Source organism: Athene cunicularia (assembly GCF_003259725.1).
Source record: "Athene cunicularia isolate RWA chromosome 10 unlocalized genomic scaffold, athCun1 chr10_part1, whole genome shotgun sequence".
NCBI classification, from domain to species: domain Eukaryota; kingdom Metazoa; phylum Chordata; class Aves; order Strigiformes; family Strigidae; genus Athene; species Athene cunicularia.
In genome coordinates, this window is record NW_020799112.1 from 1,201,623 (window position 1) to 1,219,405 (window position 17,783).

The window sequence follows — 17,783 nt, forward strand, 5'->3', positions numbered from 1 at the left end:
TTTTCCTTGAGAATATTGCCCAGCACGGGGTGGAAAGATCAGTTTGCAGGAAAAGAACAGGCCTTTTCAGAAAGGACAATCTGGTCAGCCTCAGTGCTAAATTTAAATTGTTGTACTATGACCACAGCCATGCTCTGAATGCTTCAGTTACAGCTCCTTACAGCTGCATTTTTGGAGAAATCGTTCATGGTAGCTGCAAGGTGGCAAAGCAGCCCATTGGTGAGCAGAGCAAGGAATTTTAATGCCCACATGATCCTGGAGATGCTTTGTAAATGTTTCTATTCTTGAACAGCACCTTAAGCCTTCCTTTTCTCTGCTACCATCAGTTTGGTTCCTCTGGGATTTATCCAGAGCTCAAAACAGCAGCTTTTGGGAACTAAAGGTGCAACATCAGCCTTTACATAAAGAACCAGTAACAGGGTTAAGTATCATTTTTCTCCTGCTCCCTTCTGTGCTGAGAAGTACCTCAAGTTAACGTGGCCCCAAGGCTTTCGATCGGAGTTTTCCACACAGAATGTGAAGCACTTCCTCAGTAGAACCGAAGCTTCAGGGTTCAGTGTAGTTGCTGGTTAAGCCACCCAGCTTTTTAAAATGTATTTCCAGCTTTTAGTTCTGCAGTGTTGCGTGGTATCATTCCATAATTAACAAGTCCAAAGGAGGAAGGTTAATAATGGAAACTTCTCTGTCTCATGAACGTAAAAGCAGCGTGACTAAGGCTCTGGATACATGAACATCCTTCAGTTGTGCTTTGTGGTTAGCTGCTCTTATCCAAAATGACATTAATGAATCCTTAAAGCACATCCAGAAACTGAAGTGCTGTCCTACTCCTGGGGGGACACTGAATGAGTAGGAACCCTTCACTTTCTCCTGTTTTGACTGCCAGAACTGCTTGCTTATCTCAAATGTGGCTTTTTTTTTCCTCCAGCTGTCCTCTAGTGCTGGGGTTTGTATTGATACAGCTTCAGGGCAGCACTCCTGGGAGGATTCCTTTACGCTAGGAGTTGAAGGAAACAGGGGCTCTTTTGTGGAGCATTGGCAAATTTAAACAAACCAGACAAGAAGCAGCGTGCATCAGGTACAGTGCAGTGATTTTTATTCACATTAAACTTTTTACACTGAATGTTACTGCAGTGTAACAGAGTACCTCTGAAGAAGAGGTTAAGATCACAGCTCAAGGGTAGGCAGGGTATGGGAACTTCACCTTACCCCCAAAAGTGGAGTTTGACAGTTTTTTCCATCTGCAGTTGATTGCTGTTATCTTTTAATCTCATCAGGAAAGCTTTCAAGCTCCAAGCACAGGGAACAGTGCCCAGAACAGTGTGGTTACAGGTAGGTGAGCACCAGCATCTTTCCTGCAGGAAGGTATTCCTTCCACCTGCTAATGACCCTTTGTTTTAATTTTACTAGCTGCCTTCCCCTGCCTTCTGCTTGTTGTAAAAAAACCAAACTGTAGCGTTATCAGACTTGTCTGCTGTACTCACAGATGGGGAGCAGCCCCTGTCCCACTGCTGTTCTCAAGAGCCCACCTCAGGCCCAAAGATCTCTCTCCTCACCCAGTCTCACTGGTGCAACCCGTTTCCTTCTTGGCTGTTAGGATGCTTTCATAGGGTAAACGTTACACATAATAATGTTATATGTAATAATAAATGTTAATACATAGGGCATACTTCATTTGGAGGTACTGTAAAGGTATTTAAAATAAATATATATTTTGTGAAAAGCTTATGCAGATGATTCACCAATTCTCCTGTGAAAAGGAGTGGTAGTACTTTGTTACTTTCTGGATTTGAACAGAGCAGAAGGGTGCTTCATGTCTAAGGAAGAAAAAAATCTGTAATTACAGTTGGATAATAAATAGAACTGCAATTCCCAGTCCTGTACCCTCTCCTCCCCATGGGTACTGTGATGATGGCACTTGCATCCAGTAAATTCATAGTATCTTTATGGAAAGCTTTTTTTTATGCTATCTAATGATGAGAATGAGACTGGACTGTTCTTTCAGCTGGAATTAAGCAAGGGATTTTTCAGGACTGTACTAAGTCATTTAGGGATTTTGGAAATCACACCTTATGTTCCAAAACCTGTTTCTGGCATCAGCCATAATTCTAATCCTCTCCTTCCCCCTCCATAATTGAAATTTTAAGATGGAAAAGAATAAAGAGTTTAATTTCTAGGGAAGCAGAAACCATCCGCTTTAGGATGTTTTTTCCCCTATTTTTATAGAAAGGTGTATCATTAACCAGGTTAAATAATACAGCTTACAAGTTAGACTGCAGCTTGACTTCCTCACAGGAAGGAAACTAGAAGTCACTCAGACAGCTATGCTTGGGCAGCAGGACCTTGTTTCAGCCAAGCCTCATGATCTGTCTGTCCAGCAACATGTATTCATCCAGATACCTGGATTTTCAGGTCCCCAAGACAACTGGATGCCGATTTCTAATACAGGCAGCATTAGTGTCCTTGCCCTGCTCCTGTGTACAATCTCGTGTGCCCAACTGTGGTCACTGACCAGCAGCATTGAGCAAGGCGGACCTTGGGTCCTACTCAACATCCTGTTCTTGCCTAAGATGCAGACTTCCCCCATGATAAAGGGGTTTCAGTTGGCAAAGCCTCTTCTACAGGGACAGACAAGCCTCAGTGCTGCATGAAGTAAACCAAACTTTACCAAGACAATAAGCTCCACACAGAGATGCACTACAAAAAAAAAAAAAGAGCACCTATTACAAGTAGTTTATCTGCCAAGACTGTTTTATATAATAGAAAACACAGTTCTGCTAAAAGGTAAGCTTCACCACTCTCTCAAACCAAGCTGCACAAAGCAATCAGTCGTTTTTAATGAAAGACACAGGTAAGACTTGAACCCAGTTTTACCCAGGCTGCACTAAGGAGCAGCTTTCCTGAAAAATTCACAGGGGAGATTTTCAGGTTTTTTTTTTTGTCTCCCCACTTGCATTTTAATGAGATCATTCCCCCTTAGCTGACAGCATTTGTATTCTTCAGCTGCTATGAGATCTTCTCAGCCAAGGCTGGTACCAGGCTCAGCTTTCAGAGTGCAGGGACCTGTTTGGAACAGGGGCCTTTCCCAGGGTCCAGTGCAGAAGGTAACGGCCACGCACGCTATTTCCAACCTGCACTGTTTTCCTTTGCTGAGAGAACATCCTCCCACAAGAGTCTGGATCAATAACTCCCTGAGAATTCAGGCTAGCTGGCGCTTAGGATCCACCTGAGATATTATACAAGAAACTGTTCCATCTGTTACAGAAGAGAACTTCGTCTGACACCTCTGAACAGACAAGAGAACAATCATTTCTGGCTCTAAGATCAAGTTTTAGTGAAGGGTTTAATCAGACCCAGTATTGCTCAGGCAGAGAGGAGCGATGAGAGCAGGCCAAGGGATATGCTACACAAAGGAAAGTCTTGCAAATAGGTTTTCTTTGCCCCTTATCACTCAAACTTTAAAAACAAAGAGCAAAGACATAATTTAATATTCTCATTTCTCTCTCTAGGACCTCAGTAGTGCTTGAATGAGGAATGCGAGACAGTCTTTGTTGTGTCATCTGTTCTAGCTGGTTCTAACAAATGAGTCTCTACACATACAATTTTTTTTTTTAAACATGAGACTACCGCTTTGGTATGATCACAGGTTTAAAACTTAACTCTATGCTTTTACCAAAACATTAATTGTACTAGAGAAGAGCAAAATTAATATGGCTTGAAACAAACTTTCACATTCAAATACTGATTTAATGCAGGGCGTAGGAACAATCCAACTAAAGTAATAAAAATATAAATCCATTACTCCTCTCCATTTTTCTACTGTTCTTCCAAATGTTCTCAAAGACTTGATGAGTCTCCTTACACCAGAAATAGGAAGGCAGCACACTGTGTGACAGTACTTGACAGTGCTGCTTCAGAACAGATTGCTCCAAGCAAGGGTATCAGCAGCCAGTGCCAGATACCAACGCAGAGACAGTTTAGCTGCTCCCTCCTTGATGACAGCATCGGTTTTCACCCTAAGCTGCAAGCTCCAAAAAAGTGCCCAATAGCACAGAGATTTAAACAACTTTTAGGGTAACTGGAGAGTTATGCTGCCTTGTACAACTTTTGCAAAAACTGTCCAAGTATTCATTTTAACCTTTTTCACAGGATGTGGTTGGAAAGGTCACCCTGTGGCACACAGTTCCTGATAATCCAGTACATCATCACAGAACCACAACAACAAAGCAGCCAACCACAAGTAGCATCAGTGGATTTCACAGTTTTTAAAAAAATCTGGTTTTTATTCCCTTTGTTGGGAAGCGTACTGCAGAGTGGGCTACAAAAAGCAACCCCTACCTTAGACTAACTAGTCTTAAAACGAACTTGGGCAGAGGAGAACAGATAGCAAATACATTAAAATACAAACACACTGCTGACGGTTCTCCATCGGGCTTTGGAAATGGACCGAGTACAGGCTTTGCATTCCAGTAGCTGAGAAGCAACATCTAACATGGGTCAAAGCAGCTGATAAGGGTCTTTGCTAAAGGCAATGCTCAAAGGCTAGAGAAGAAAATTTCAGCACCAATTCTGTAAAAAGAAACCCATGGGAAAAAAAGAAAACTTAACTGGATCTCCTATCACAACAGCAGATAACCAAGAAACACAGGAGTAAAGAAAATCCTTAGCAATGCTGAGAAACTCCCCTGGAGAGGAAAAAAAGAGAAGTGAAGAGCCTTTAAGCTGGAAAGAGTTGGATTTGAGATTGGGTCTTGCCCAGCTAGGTAGGCATCGCACATCATGGGCACCGCAGCAGAGGAACATACCCTTTCAATGTCTGCCTGGGATTCACTATCTCAGATAACCCACCGCTTCACCTTCCGTAGGCAACGTACACAGAAGAGATGAGGCACTGCTCATTTTTGATCGAGGGCAAGCCAAAAAACCAAACCCAACATGGCTGCACTGGCTGCAGGCACACAGAAGTGGAAGTATCAATGTGCACAGGTTTTATCATCTCATGAGCCACTAGCTTACTGTCACAGTGATGAGCTCATCTACTGCCTCTTCAGCAAACTATGTGTGAATAAACATTTTCAGTGGAAACGTTCAGGAGTACGAGACTAGCCGAGGTTTGAGTCATCCATCCCTGGATTTCAAGGTATGACTAACACACGAGAAGAAACGGAATTTGTAGAGACAGGATTAGGGGAAAGCAGAGGCCGTTTCAAGCCTGGGTTTGAAGCTTTGGTATTTCTGCAACTGATCTCTTTCTTCATGGTGAAGAGAGATCTGGATTTTTATAATCCATGAAATAAATTCATCTAAAAATCTCTCACCTACCAAGGACTTTTGTATTTTACAAAAAACCCCCAACCCAACCAAACAACAAACCCCACAATCAACAGAAATTTCAGTAGGTTTTTTGGCCCTGTACATGCCAAAAGAGCCCCACTAGCTATTTCCATGTGTTGTTCAGCAAGGTCTGGTAAAGATAAAGCAGCTTTTCTTTGTTGTCACTGTTGTAGCTGTGCAGAGGTGCTAAGACAGCCTATACGCACACGAGAAGGACTGCAAGAGCCTCAGCAACCCTGTCTAAGTAAGGCAGGCAGAGGGAAGTTAAGCACATCATGCTCACAGCACATGAAGCACGAAGTGAAGGCAGGCTGCCGGGTCCCACCATTCAGTTTAGGTTTTTATTACCATATAGATTGTTTCAAAACTTGATCAGGGATACCAACAGCATATTTAATTATGATTAACAGGTCACGCTTGTTAAGAATTAGCCTTGGTAAGTGAACGTGGTGACCAGGTGAGCTCTGTATGGCTGCTCAAAGCAGATCTATAGCTAGAGCAGCAGTATAGCCATCATCAGCTACTGGCATTTGAGAAGTGAGTCATGGTGCCAGGCATACAGCACACCGGTAACAGGCCAAAGAAGAAACATTACCTGGTGAGAAAGAACAGGAAGGAGGAGTTAATAATTAAGCGTTTAGCTTTTAGGCCCAGATGAATTCTAAACAATAAACCCCTTTTCCATATTTGTTTACAGCAGTTATTTATTCAAAGTAGCATTAAAAAAAAGAGAGGTAATTTAGGCCTCTAACACTCCTGTTCAATGCAAGCGTAACTTAACTCTTGGACAAGCTCTGTCAGTGCAGTTATGTGATTTTACATGGCCATAAGGCAATGCCAGTCCAATCAGCCTCGCATCCCTGCAAACATTTTTGGAAGAGAGAAGTGAAATACAGCAGCAGGACGGTTGCCACTGACAGCTTGTGTGTATTTAGTTTTGTTTTGTTTCCAACTCGAGCATCCACACAGCTTGGCCTGATGTCAGAAAAGCAGGACCAGGCGTAAGCAAAGGATCAATTCTCCCGCTGGCAGGATGCATGGCCTTTGGTGGTCTGAGGGGTGGTGTGCCAGATGGTTACGATCAGAAGTTGCAAAATAACCTTGCTAATGGCCTCAGAGTTTTTAAACAGCTGAAAGTAGAATTTTTAAATTTATTTTTTCTGTAGGAAGACTGAACTACCATTTATCAACAATAATAAAAAAAATCTGGACAGAAATACTTCCAGTCTTAAAAACATCCTGCACTGAGATAAAATGCTGAGACTCAACAGAAGATGGGGATGGGATAAGCTGCAGGAAGACCCAGCACTGACTGCATTTCTCCACTACAACACAGAAGACTGCTCAGAGAAAAAGCAAAAGTTAAATATACAGTGATAGACAGCATTGTGTGTGAAGTCAGTACAAGTTACAACAGCTGTCAATTTTTATCTTTCCAGTGCATTCACGGTGGCATTTTCCAACAGAACATCACTGACAGCATATGACAGCGTTACAGAAACGGATCACTCCAGCCTAAGTGACACAGACTCTTCTCCCTTCCATTCAGACACAAAGACTGACCTAAAGCAACCTCCTACAAATCCTGGTACAGCACAGGCTCACAGAGACATGCTGACTGCATTTAATCCAGTTATACTAAAAAAACGTGTATGATAGCAATGCAAATACACTTGGACTTCTTGGAAGTAGAGACAAAACCATGCTGGAAAGAGACAAAAAAATGCTGGTGCTACGCAATCTATAATGTGCTACTATGAAGAGGAAAAAAACATAAACAAGTATTTAACAAGGACACATGACTGCACTTTTTTAATTTCAAAGGCTGTCCAGAGAACAGAAACCATCAGTGGCGTAGTCAAACAAAAGAAAAAAACCAGCATCAAACCCTAAAAAGCCCTCCTCACTTCAGTCTTACCTGGAAAACGCTGTGGCAGCTTTTGAGCCTCCAAAAGGACCTTTCCTAATGTACTGGCCCTTCTGAATGGAGGGCAGGGAAACTGCACAACCATTCTCAAACAGAAAATTAGTCTCCATGACTCAACAGCTTTCCTGTAAAATAACAGATATAAGCACCTGCTGTTAGCAAAGAACACCAGCTGTGAGCCCCCCCCGGCTGGATCTCGGGGTATTTAGTGTACAGTGAACACAGGTAACGTTTTGTGGTTACCTCCCTCCCCAAATATAAACCCTGATTATTTTCTAGTTGCCCAAAAACTAAGCACAAGTTACCAGGGCTCAGCTGAATACCTCTAGTCACAGAAACAACAGATACCCAAAATAATTTACACAGCCTTGAGTCAGGTTTTCTCTGTGATTTCAGGAGGTACCATGTGCATCACATTTTGGGACTCGGTTCCCTCCGATGCTGGGGACACAGAGCCTGAGAGGTAATTTATCAGTAAAAGATTTCATCATCACACCAAGCAAGCGGAAGGTTTGCTCTTGCCATGTAGCAATGTGCTGAGAAGAAATAATGCAAGAGCCTTTTATTTTTACTTGATCAGAGTCAAGCCAGGGCCGAGCACTGCGGTGCTCTCCCTGGGATCCACATGCAGGAAGTTCTCCTGGCTGTTGTGCTTTCCAGCACTGACAGACAAGACCCCTTCAGAGTTACAAACAGCAAACCTAGCCCAAACGGGGATATTAATACTTGTTTCCCTCCCCGCATGCTTAAGACAAAGCAAAGCCAGCTTTCACATTGAATACTAAAACGTCTGCACCCAAACGTGAGGCATTCAAGTCGCTGCCAAGTGACTGGAATGTATCTGACAGTTTATACCTGGAATTATTCTTTGGCTCTTTTTCAGTTATACCCAGAAAATACACCACACCCTGATTCTGTTCCTATACCACCACTGGCTGAAATCCTAATCCATGGTTCCTCAGACACCGTACAGTATTGGACAAAAAGGAGGGTTTTAGTTTTCTATTGAGGATATACTTCTGAGTACAGCAGTCCTTCAGCTGAAATAGCATCCCCAAGTCCCACGGTCCGGACAGGATCTTTACAGACCAGAACAGGAGTGAAGTGGAACGAGATGCCTTCTCTGTGCCAATGCACCACTGGCTCGTCTGGATTTAAAGAGATTTTGGAAGGTGCCTCTATCTGGGAGGTCACAAACTCCAAAGGAGCTTTAAGAAAGACTTTGCTGGTATCGATGGTTTCGGTCGCACAGGCCTGAGTCCCGGCCGCTCGAGCGCCGGCAGCCACAGCCGCAACCTGGTTGCCCCAGTACCCGTCCACTGTGACCAGGATGTGATAGGCCAGGGTGTGGAAGTGGACACGTGTCAGGTCAGAGGCCCGCTCCGCCGTCTTCCCGTGCTCCTTCAGGATCCAGAAGAGGATGTCGCTGACAACACCCACGTCGGGAACTCCGCTCCAGGAAGCGAGGGCAGCATGGGGACCAGAGGCAGACTGTGTGAGGAACAGCAGCTCCTGCTCATTCAGCCCAATGGAGTTCACCAGGGGAAAGACCTGCTAACAGGAACACAGAAACAATAGTTTTTCCTTCAGGGAGAGAATCAGACTTCGGTCTTCCTCATTCAGGGTACTGTTCTTACAGTACGGTGTTACTGGCCCTGTGGCCAGTGCACTCAGCAGAAGGGAGCAGCCGGTTTCCTGGAGAGATGCAGCCCCAGATCACTGCACGAGCTTCCCCATTCTACAAGTCTGCAAGAATTACTTCGCCAAGGAAACATTTCACTCCAAAAGGTGAATGCTTATTTTGTGCAATTAGTTTCCTAGACACACACTTTGACAAGAAAGAGTAAGAAAACATCAAATCCACATGAAACGCTCAGAACACTGAGATTAGACCTGCGTCAAGTTAAACAAGGAACCATCACAATCTGCAGGAAAGAAATTCTGCAACGAAATCAAGGTTTTTTTTTAAAATTATAAACTAAGCTCAAATTCAAATTTCCCCCCCCCCCCAGAAATCTGCAAGCCTGCTAAATCCAAACCAGCCAAAGTTACTTGTATCTGTGGAGTTGTAAGTATTCTCCTGGGTCACCTGCCCCTGACTGCAAAGAATCTGTGTATCAGAGCACAGAGACAACTGTGTTGCACAGTATTTTTACTGAATACAGTTGCTGAATAAACTCAGATCTGCAAAAAATCTTTACTCCTTGCTGAAAACGGTCTGAGGGCACAGAAAGATACCTCTTAAATGAAACTTCCCAGAGAGACCTTTCTGAAAGGAATGCTCTGAGCTAAAGAAAACAAATCTGTTCTCTGCTAAGCCACAAGTCGTTACAGTTCTCCTTTGCTGCACAGAGGAGACTCTGCTAAGCTCAGCAGTGAAAACAGAAGCATTCAGATGCAACAGCAGACATGAAACCCATGTTCTCAATTAATCTTCAAATGGATAGCTTAATTTTAAGTCTTCACTTCCATATTCATCTGCCAGTCTGTGCATTCTGATACTGAAGAAAAGGAAAGAGTGTGTCCTTCCATTTTCATTACCTGATGTATAATGTTGCTCATAAAATCTTGGTCAGTCATACTGGCCAACTCCAGATGTATGGGAATGTCGGTAGGGATATCAGAGATGGAGGCCACAGCCTACAGGGGTACAGAAAAATAAAACAACCCTAAAACACATATTCATAAAGGAGGTTTGTCTCAGAGATACACACTCTTTACTCTTCTTGTGTACGGATTTAAACACAATTCCAAATGAGATGTCTGACAAGTGCCAGAATGTACTGCTAAGGGAAAGAAATACAAACAACTTTAGTTTTCAGAATCCCAGAGCAGGAAAACTGTATCTAACCCTAATATGCACCCAGCACAGCACTTCTCTAGTGGACTAATTCAGAAACCTCACAAATATGAAGCAGCTGTAGAACAGCTGATCCTAGAACAGAATAAATAAAAAAAGCCTAGTGCATTGCATCAGAAAGGGCACTCAGCTGTAAGACAGGCAATGACCTGCAAATAAAAAGAAAACTTAGTGTAGCTCCTTTGGGCTCAGATGAGAAAGCTGCCTCTTAGATTATCTAACACAGGTGCTGCTTAAAGAATGCAAGTCTTGATTATAACCTTGATCATCTTAGTATCTGGGATAGAAAAAGTGTAATTTAGCCACTAGATAAGCTCCCGGAACCATGTCAAGGTACTCCAGCCCGCCAACCAGACCATACCTTTTTTTCCCTAGACAACCCACTGAATCTATGAAACATCAGTGTTACAGGATTAGCCTTTTGCCATTCCTACAGTTCACACTCTTCTTTTAGCATGAAATACTGAAAGGATTTGTGGGAGATCTGAAGACACAGCCTACTTACAAGTTTAAACCTGAGAAACCAAGACTTTGCCATGAAGCCTTTATTGGAATGGAAATTAAGGAGACACTGCTATTCAAGTATCTTACCTCCATAAGCCGTCTCTGTCGCATCTCCTTGCTCTGGCCTTCCATCATGTGAAGTCCAGAAAGTACCACAAGATCTGGCTGAAATTCATCCAAGCTGGACACAAACACTTCCAACATATTTAAGGCGCCATTTGACAGGTCATGGGAGAAGATGAAGCGGTTGGCATTGGGTGCTCTCACTTGTCCCCACTCTTCACCTAGGGTGAAACAAATAGAAGCAAGTTAACTCAGACGAGAAGCAAATCAAACCGTGTATCTGCAGATTGTTTTGGATTCCTGCTGGAATCTAAAGACACAATTTCACAATGTGACTGTGCCCAATTAACAGCTACTGCCAGCCAGATGAGAAATCTTGCTCTTTTTCTCATTCATCCTCTTCGTTCACTCCCTCTGCCTCATTTAGATGCTTGTCTTATCAGAAGGAAAATTCAATACTTGTTTGGTTTTGCAAGCTTTGTGATGTTTTAATCAGTTGTATTAGTTTAGCATGCAATTAGGTGAGTGTCACAGCCAGCTCAAGCCAAACATTTGGAGCGTCCAGGCTATGCAAAGAGAGGGGAGACCTACCCCTTCTGGCAGCCACCGGCTGTTAGCTCAACTATTATGAGGATACACCCTAAAATCTCTCATGGCTCTTACTGTTCCTGACTGCACAGCTCTCAGGAATGACCTGCAGAACAGAGCTGCATCTGTACTGTATGTGCAAACTATTTTATTCCTGGATAAGATCACAAATTAAAGGGGCTCCACCTCCAGGACACCGAGCCATGAGAAAACAGCATAACGAGAGTGTGCCTAGAGAGGATACAAATTAGCGAAGCCACAGTCCAACTGGCCAGCCCTCTGCCAGCTCTCCCCATCTGTATACACATCTTTGTTCAGGCAGCAGGCAGCTCCTGTGCCAGTTAATGGTAACTGGACAGAAAGACATGGAATAAATAAACACAGGTTGCAAAGGGCAGCTTGAACAGAAAGCCACTAGAAGCGCTGAGGCTATTATAGGCAGAATCTCCACCTTAGAACCAGCCTGCAGTGTTCTTCACTTGGCTCTCCCAGACTGTATACTGGTTACACTATGGGGAATATGACCAGCATTTGTGGAAAAGCCACTAAACCAGCATCAACAGCAGTCAGTGCTGCCTTCTCTTAAAAAGTCTCATGACAAAGTTCTGTCCAGAACAAAGATCCCCAGAGTTGCATCAGGAGGGCAGTTCTCACCCAAGAACAAAGATGCCAAGAAAAGGAGACATCATATACTGACATATCTAACTGAGATGCTTCCAGGAGCAAGAAGACTAAGATTTACTTAACGATTAGTGTATTTTCCATTGGCTACCGTGTTAGGGTATTTGTCAGTTATAGTAACCTTGTTTCAGCCAGGAGTCCATCAGAGTGGATGCTTTGGGTGCTGCTCCACATTAGTTTTGCTGCAGAAAAAGTTTAATTAAGGTGGTTCTTGCCTTCCCTACTTGCCAAATACTCCCCTTTCTGTCACACAACTCTCTCTGAAGCTAGATTTGGAGACAGGATGAGTGAAATGATTCCAGTTGAGAACAGCAAGAAAATACATGCAGATTTGGTTTAGCCATCATTAGGGTTACCCTGAATTTCATCTGTATGTGGTTAAATGGTACCTTTTTTGTTTTCAGAGAACGTTTCTTGCCTATTTTAGCATTCATACAGCTTTAGAATTACACCCATTATGTCCGCTTAGGCTATGCATTACAACAAAATGAAAAGTCCACTCGGTTTCTATAGGCTACAGTGTACAAGAACACAGAACCAAAGGGATGGCTAGGCAACACGAGTCAGTATTTACAGTAACTGCATCACAAAGGGAGAAAGTTTCAGAAGACTTTTAGACCTACCACACCTACCACAGCTCCCTGAAGTGCATGGAATTACAGATTAGCGCAGTGACAGCTGCCAATACTGATAATTTACACAAATTTCAAAAATCAAGAGCTTTACAGCTAGGAATATCTTAGTGATGCTTGGGCTTCCCATGTAACGTTCAGCCTTTGGCAAGGTACCTGCTTGATACTCCAAGATAAGATGGAATTCATCTCTTTCTTGCATGGATTCAGGTGGCACAACCACATTGTCATCAAGTAGTTCATGGAGTTTAGGACCAACTGGGCCACAAAGGAGGATCTAAAAAACAAGAAAAAACAATCAAGGTTTCCCTGCCATGTCATCTGCCACCATTTCAGTGAATTTAAGCATCACCCAGACAACTGATAAAAAAATATTAATAAAATTTTAAAAAATCAGCTATGCTTTTCAACTTGTAAGGCCAACCATATGTTCCACCATAATCTAAGAAATAGCTGCCAGATCCCCCAAATCTACAGGGAAATTAGGTGAATTTCATTAAAGAGAAGCGAATAGCATGAAATTTTTGGAACACATACCTTCAGGTCTGGATTGGTGGCGAGCTTCTGACCAATGAGAGCAGCATTTCCTCCTACATAAAGCTGTAAAACAGAGGCAAGTATGGGCATTCCCTTGCTTCAAAAGCTTTATACATGCTTAGTCTTCAGTACAGGCTAGAGATTTTAGCATTTTAGAAAAGGATCTAGCAGTACAGAAGTTAATAATGCTTATCAGGACTGAAGGCAAAACTATTTTAAAATTCTCTGAGAGATCTCAACAAGCTGAGTGTTCTCTGACTTTCTAAAATCTAAATATTCGCCTTCAGGTAACAGCCCTGTAAAAATCAATTGATTTGTAACTCAAACAGCCCCTACTTCTGTGCAACTTCTCTCTGGCAGTTGGTAACGTGTTTTTTTAGCACAACTGACAAACATATAAAAACTTGCTCCATTTTGAAGTCAAGGTTAAACCTGCTACCTGTGCCCACATGAAGCGAGCGGAAGCGTGAAAGTTTCTTCAGGTAAGAAAGGTCAAACTTTCAAGTAAGGAACTCTGTTGTGAGCTCTGAAACCAAAAATTAGATTGTCATGAGGGTTGCAGGCACTCAGAGGTGACAGAAAACAGGTTATAGAAGGATACAGCTAATAATCAGGTGATTGCAGAAGGCCAGTGTAGCAAACATGGTGAGAAATAAGTCAACACAGGAGTCTTGACAAATAACGGGCATTTAGAGTTCTTCCTCATTTTCAAAAGCAGCAGGCAAACTGCACAGAAGGCAGCACTAAGCAGTCTAGAAATTAGCTCACTGCCAAGCAAGGTATTAATCTAGATTCTGAAGACCCATTATAAATTAGAGCAACAAAACTTTGGTTTTGGAAAGGGAGGCTTCAAAAAAAGTACTTCTTTTCATTACTCCTAGAGAGAATTTAAATCCTGTGTTAAGTAGCTGAAGCTGACTGGAGTGTTTACAACTCCTAATGCCTGAATCTATTTCCTCACTACCCTCCTCATTACAAGATGTTAGAGCCTCTTTTACAGCATCAGCCCCATCTGGCTCCCATATAACAGTATCCTTAGAGGCATCTTTGACGTTTCAGTTTTGGGAAAGTAAGCAGGGGACAGACCATTTAAAACCCCACTACTTGCAGCAGGTGCAGAGTTCCATGGAAAGTCACAAACACACTCAAGCTATATTGTAACTTTCTTTCCTAAACGATTTGCACTCTCACTAGACAGAGAACAAGAGTCACCAATGATGCAGAAAATAAGTAACATCTTAAAGCTGATCTTCAGGGGGAGGACATACCTGCGCACCAGGGTACTCAGAGGCTGTCTGTGCAATGTGATGGAAAGACTCAGCGTCGCTGAAGAAGCGCTCGGCAGCTGCCCCTTTTTCCATGAAGTGAGCAAACGCCTCTTTCAGGTCCTGTCTGGAGTTCAAGACCGCATGATTTTTCCTATCCCCAGGTTCAAGACCGAGAGCCTCTAATAACTTCACACCGGACAGAACCACATCTACACAGGCGTTGACACTGGAAGAGAGAAGGAAAATGCATACTGGGAAACCCAGGCGTACCTCAGGGCACCTGAGAAACAATGCAATGAGATCACTTCCCAGCCAGCGACACTTGCTACTCGCACCTCTCATGCTAAGGGGGAAAACAACCAACCAAATGAAAAAAAAAAACCACAGAGGCATATGAATTTCCTGAAATTCTCTACTAAAGCATTCTGCTTTTGACATGCTTTTATTGCGCTCCAGCACTGCCGAGGACAGAGGGATTTCTAATATTCTGCTGAATTAAAACAAGAAAGAGAAAGCTGTGTGGTCCAAAAGTGGCTGCCTATGTTGCAGTACACGTTGTACCTCATTTGCTGCCTTAGGCTTGCTCAAAAAGGAATAGGCACAATAAGAATAGCACTTTTAATTTTTAATTCTTAAAGAAGATTTTAAAAAATACATATGATGGATTTTAAATGTACATGCAATTCAAACATTAAAAAAACTGTTAAAAACAAAGCTAGAAGTATCAAAGTCTACTAGATCAGCCTCCCGAGTTTCAACTACTTGAATAATGACCAAAACCACCCACCCAGACACCCCACACATAGGCTGGTTCTGCTTCTAGAAACCAAGAGAGCAATTTGTCAGTTGAAATATTTGAAAACCACAGTTTCAAAAGGACAATCCCAAATTTCCAGAAATAGCACACCACCTTCTCTCAAATAGTGGAAGCAGGAGAAAAATCCTGCAATAGTGAGGAAGTGCTAAGAACCATTTGAGCAGATCTAGACTTTACATAAAGTCTAACCTGCGGCTGAAATATTCCAGTCCCATTTCTCATCAGCTACCTCAATTTAAACACAGTATAATTTAGAGGAGAGAACAGGGAAGTTTCTGGGCTGGAATAAGGCCCTAGGAAGAAAGTAAGTTAGTTTACAAACACTTGCCCTTGCTTCTACTCCCTAGTTTCAGAGAAATACCAATATATACCAAATATTTACTGAGATGATACCAGCAATTACTAAAGCACCTTCTGGAACTGCTGTCAAGTGCAGTTTCTGTTTCTCTGCCCCAAGCTTCCCTGACAGGGATCCACAAGATCTGGAAAAATTGCAGGATCTCTAACTTACTCTGTGTCTACCCACACGACACTCCAAATGCCAATGCCTTGCTTATATCTCAGTGTGAAACGGGCAGCCATTTAGTATTCCTCCTTGTCAGTGACCTTTCACGTATGATTTGGGCCTCAACACATGAAGGTTGCATTGTACAAAATAAAGGACATTTAAAATCCCCTGAGGTTCTTCAGTACACGAGGTAACCAGCTCAGAAATCCTCTTTATTGTGCATCATCTCGTACGCTAAGGAGAGAAAAATCCCCTCACACAGCAGAGAGAAGAAAACCAAGGAAACAATAAGATCAAGCAGCATTTTAGCCCCAAACTCACTGTGGCAAAAGGTCAGCAATTTTGTATTTTAACAAATCATTAAAGATGCAAGGGGACATAAACCAAGTCACAGTTCTTTTAAGTGAGACACTTCTAATAATCTTCCAACTGTCTTCTCCCTCCCTGGCATTCCTCTGCTAACACACCTCATGCATTTAATAAACTCCCTTAACAGCAGGGGTATGCTACTAATGAACTGCCTTTACTGTTGAACTTTGAGTCTGGTGTGTGTATATATATTTTTATATATGTCGCTTTAAACCAAAGAAGAAAGCAAGGAACAAACTGAAGATACCAAGACTCTTTTTCAGCAAAGGCATGGCAAAAGAGAAAACTAAATGAGGCACTGGAAAACCTATTTTGTCGTATATTCACTGGAGAAAGTCTGCATTAGCCATAAGGCAAGAGCAAGACAGATTCCAACTAACACTTAATCAGCAACCCAGCCATTGAGATAGATGAACTTCCAACATGTGAAGGCCAAATCTTCTAGTTGAAGTCAAGTTATCCTGTCATGTCCTTATATTTAAAAGAAAGTGAGTCAAGCTCTATATATAATGGCAAGATTAATGGTCAGACTTCAAACCAGCTTTTAAGATCAACGTGATATTACTGAACTTTCCCCTCATCTTCTTTCCAGTTTAAAAAGAGAAAGGGTGTTGGATTTCCCTGCCCATGCACGGGTGTCTTCAAGGTCTCTTGCGTTCTCCTCTCTCTTTCCTCTTTCATCTCTCTCCTTTGCATCTCTGCCTTGGCTGGGTTAGTTCTCCCCTATCATGAAGGCTTCGCTCACTTCTTCACTTTATATAAACTTGTCTCTCGTACCTATTTATTGCTGGACGATGCTCCCCAATTGCTCTGGGAACAGGCCAGCAGCTCCAAATCCCTCAGACTCTGTATATAAATTTTTTTTTACAGGCAAGCCATCTGGGGATAAAGTCTCCAGAGACAGGCTTGACAACCAGGTCTGAACGACGCAGCACACCAATACCTGAGTTTTCTGGACCATTAATCCCCTCAGCTGAGGTCCACCTCTGACTAAGCAACGCAGCGGGCAGGTGCCCACACTTGCCACCAGCTCTCTCAAGGAAATCACAGAATGTTCTCAGCTGGGAAAGACCCTGAAGCTCCTCCAGTCCAACCATGAACCTCACCCTGACTGTTCCCAACTCCACCAGATCCCTCAGTGCTGAGTCAACCCGACTCTTCAACCCTTCCAGGGATGGGGACTCCCCCCCCGCCCCTGCCCTGGGCAGCCCATCCCAACGCCCAACAGCCCCTTCTGCAAAGAAATCCTTCCTCAGAGCCAGCCTGACCCTGCCCTGATGCAGCTTGAGGCCATTCCCTCTTGTCCTATTGCTTATTACTTGGTTAAAGAGACTCATTCCCAGTTCTTGCACCCTCTTTCCAGGGAGCTGTGGAAGGTCATGAGGTCTCCCCTCAGCCTCCTTTTCTCTTCCCTGGGAAACTACAGGCCCGGAAAATGAACAGAGAGGTTTAACGAAGAGGCAGGAGCTCCAGTGAGCGCCCAGACACGTTGTCACGAGGTTTTGCAGCACGGCACCACCTCGTGCCCCACGACGAGCCTCCCCTCCTGCTTGCCTGCAGCGCTGGCAGCTGCCCGGCCCAAGGAGCCGAGGCCTCTCCACAGATCTCTGCCGGGCAGCACCAACCCCGACCCCCGGCAACCCACGGCGCAGCTCTGAGCCTCGCCGTAGCTCGGGGAGGCCGCGCCGAGGGTGCCGG

The 17,783-nt window shown here is 43.4% G+C and overlaps 1 protein-coding gene across 5 annotated transcripts; it reads right to left on the reverse strand.

Moving 5' to 3' along the window:
• Positions 1–1,071: 1,071 nt before the first annotated feature.
• ADPGK (ADP dependent glucokinase) lies at positions 1,072–17,043 on the reverse strand. 5 transcript variants are annotated; one of them, XR_003399091.1, is made up of 7 exons: positions 14,392–15,356; positions 13,124–13,186; positions 12,743–12,863; positions 10,710–10,906; positions 9,800–9,898; positions 7,250–8,812; positions 1,072–5,926 (listed from the first exon to the last, which is right to left on the reverse strand). XR_003399091.1 is itself a non-coding variant. In XM_026855650.1 (7 exons), exons 2-7 carry the CDS (start codon positions 14,482–14,484, stop codon positions 8,261–8,263), a joined length of 1,125 nt encoding a protein of 374 aa, XP_026711451.1. In that variant the 5' UTR covers positions 14,485–14,617; positions 17,029–17,043; the 3' UTR covers positions 1,072–8,260. The 5 variants fall into 5 exon arrangements, 4 of the variants coding, with proteins under 4 accessions (XP_026711451.1, XP_026711449.1, XP_026711450.1 ...); XM_026855650.1 differs by adding an exon at positions 17,029–17,043 and having other exon boundaries at positions 1,072–8,812; positions 14,392–14,617; XM_026855648.1 differs by having other exon boundaries at positions 1,072–8,812.
• Positions 17,044–17,783: the final 740 nt, after the last annotated feature.

Excerpts from the sequence above, each read along its gene's own strand:
- ADPGK (XM_026855648.1), bottom strand. The coding sequence starts at position 14,829 with ATGTCAAAAGCAGAATGCTTTAGTAGAGAATTTCAGGAAATTCATATG. Across the intron at positions 13,187-14,391 it reads CTGAGTACCCTGGTGCGCAG|CTTTATGTAGGAGGAAATGC; the intron begins GTATGTCCTCCC and ends TCTGTTTTACAG. Across the intron at positions 8,813-9,799 it reads TGAGCAACATTATACATCAG|CAGGTCTTTCCCCTGGTGAA; the intron begins GTAATGAAAATG and ends TGTTCCTGTTAG.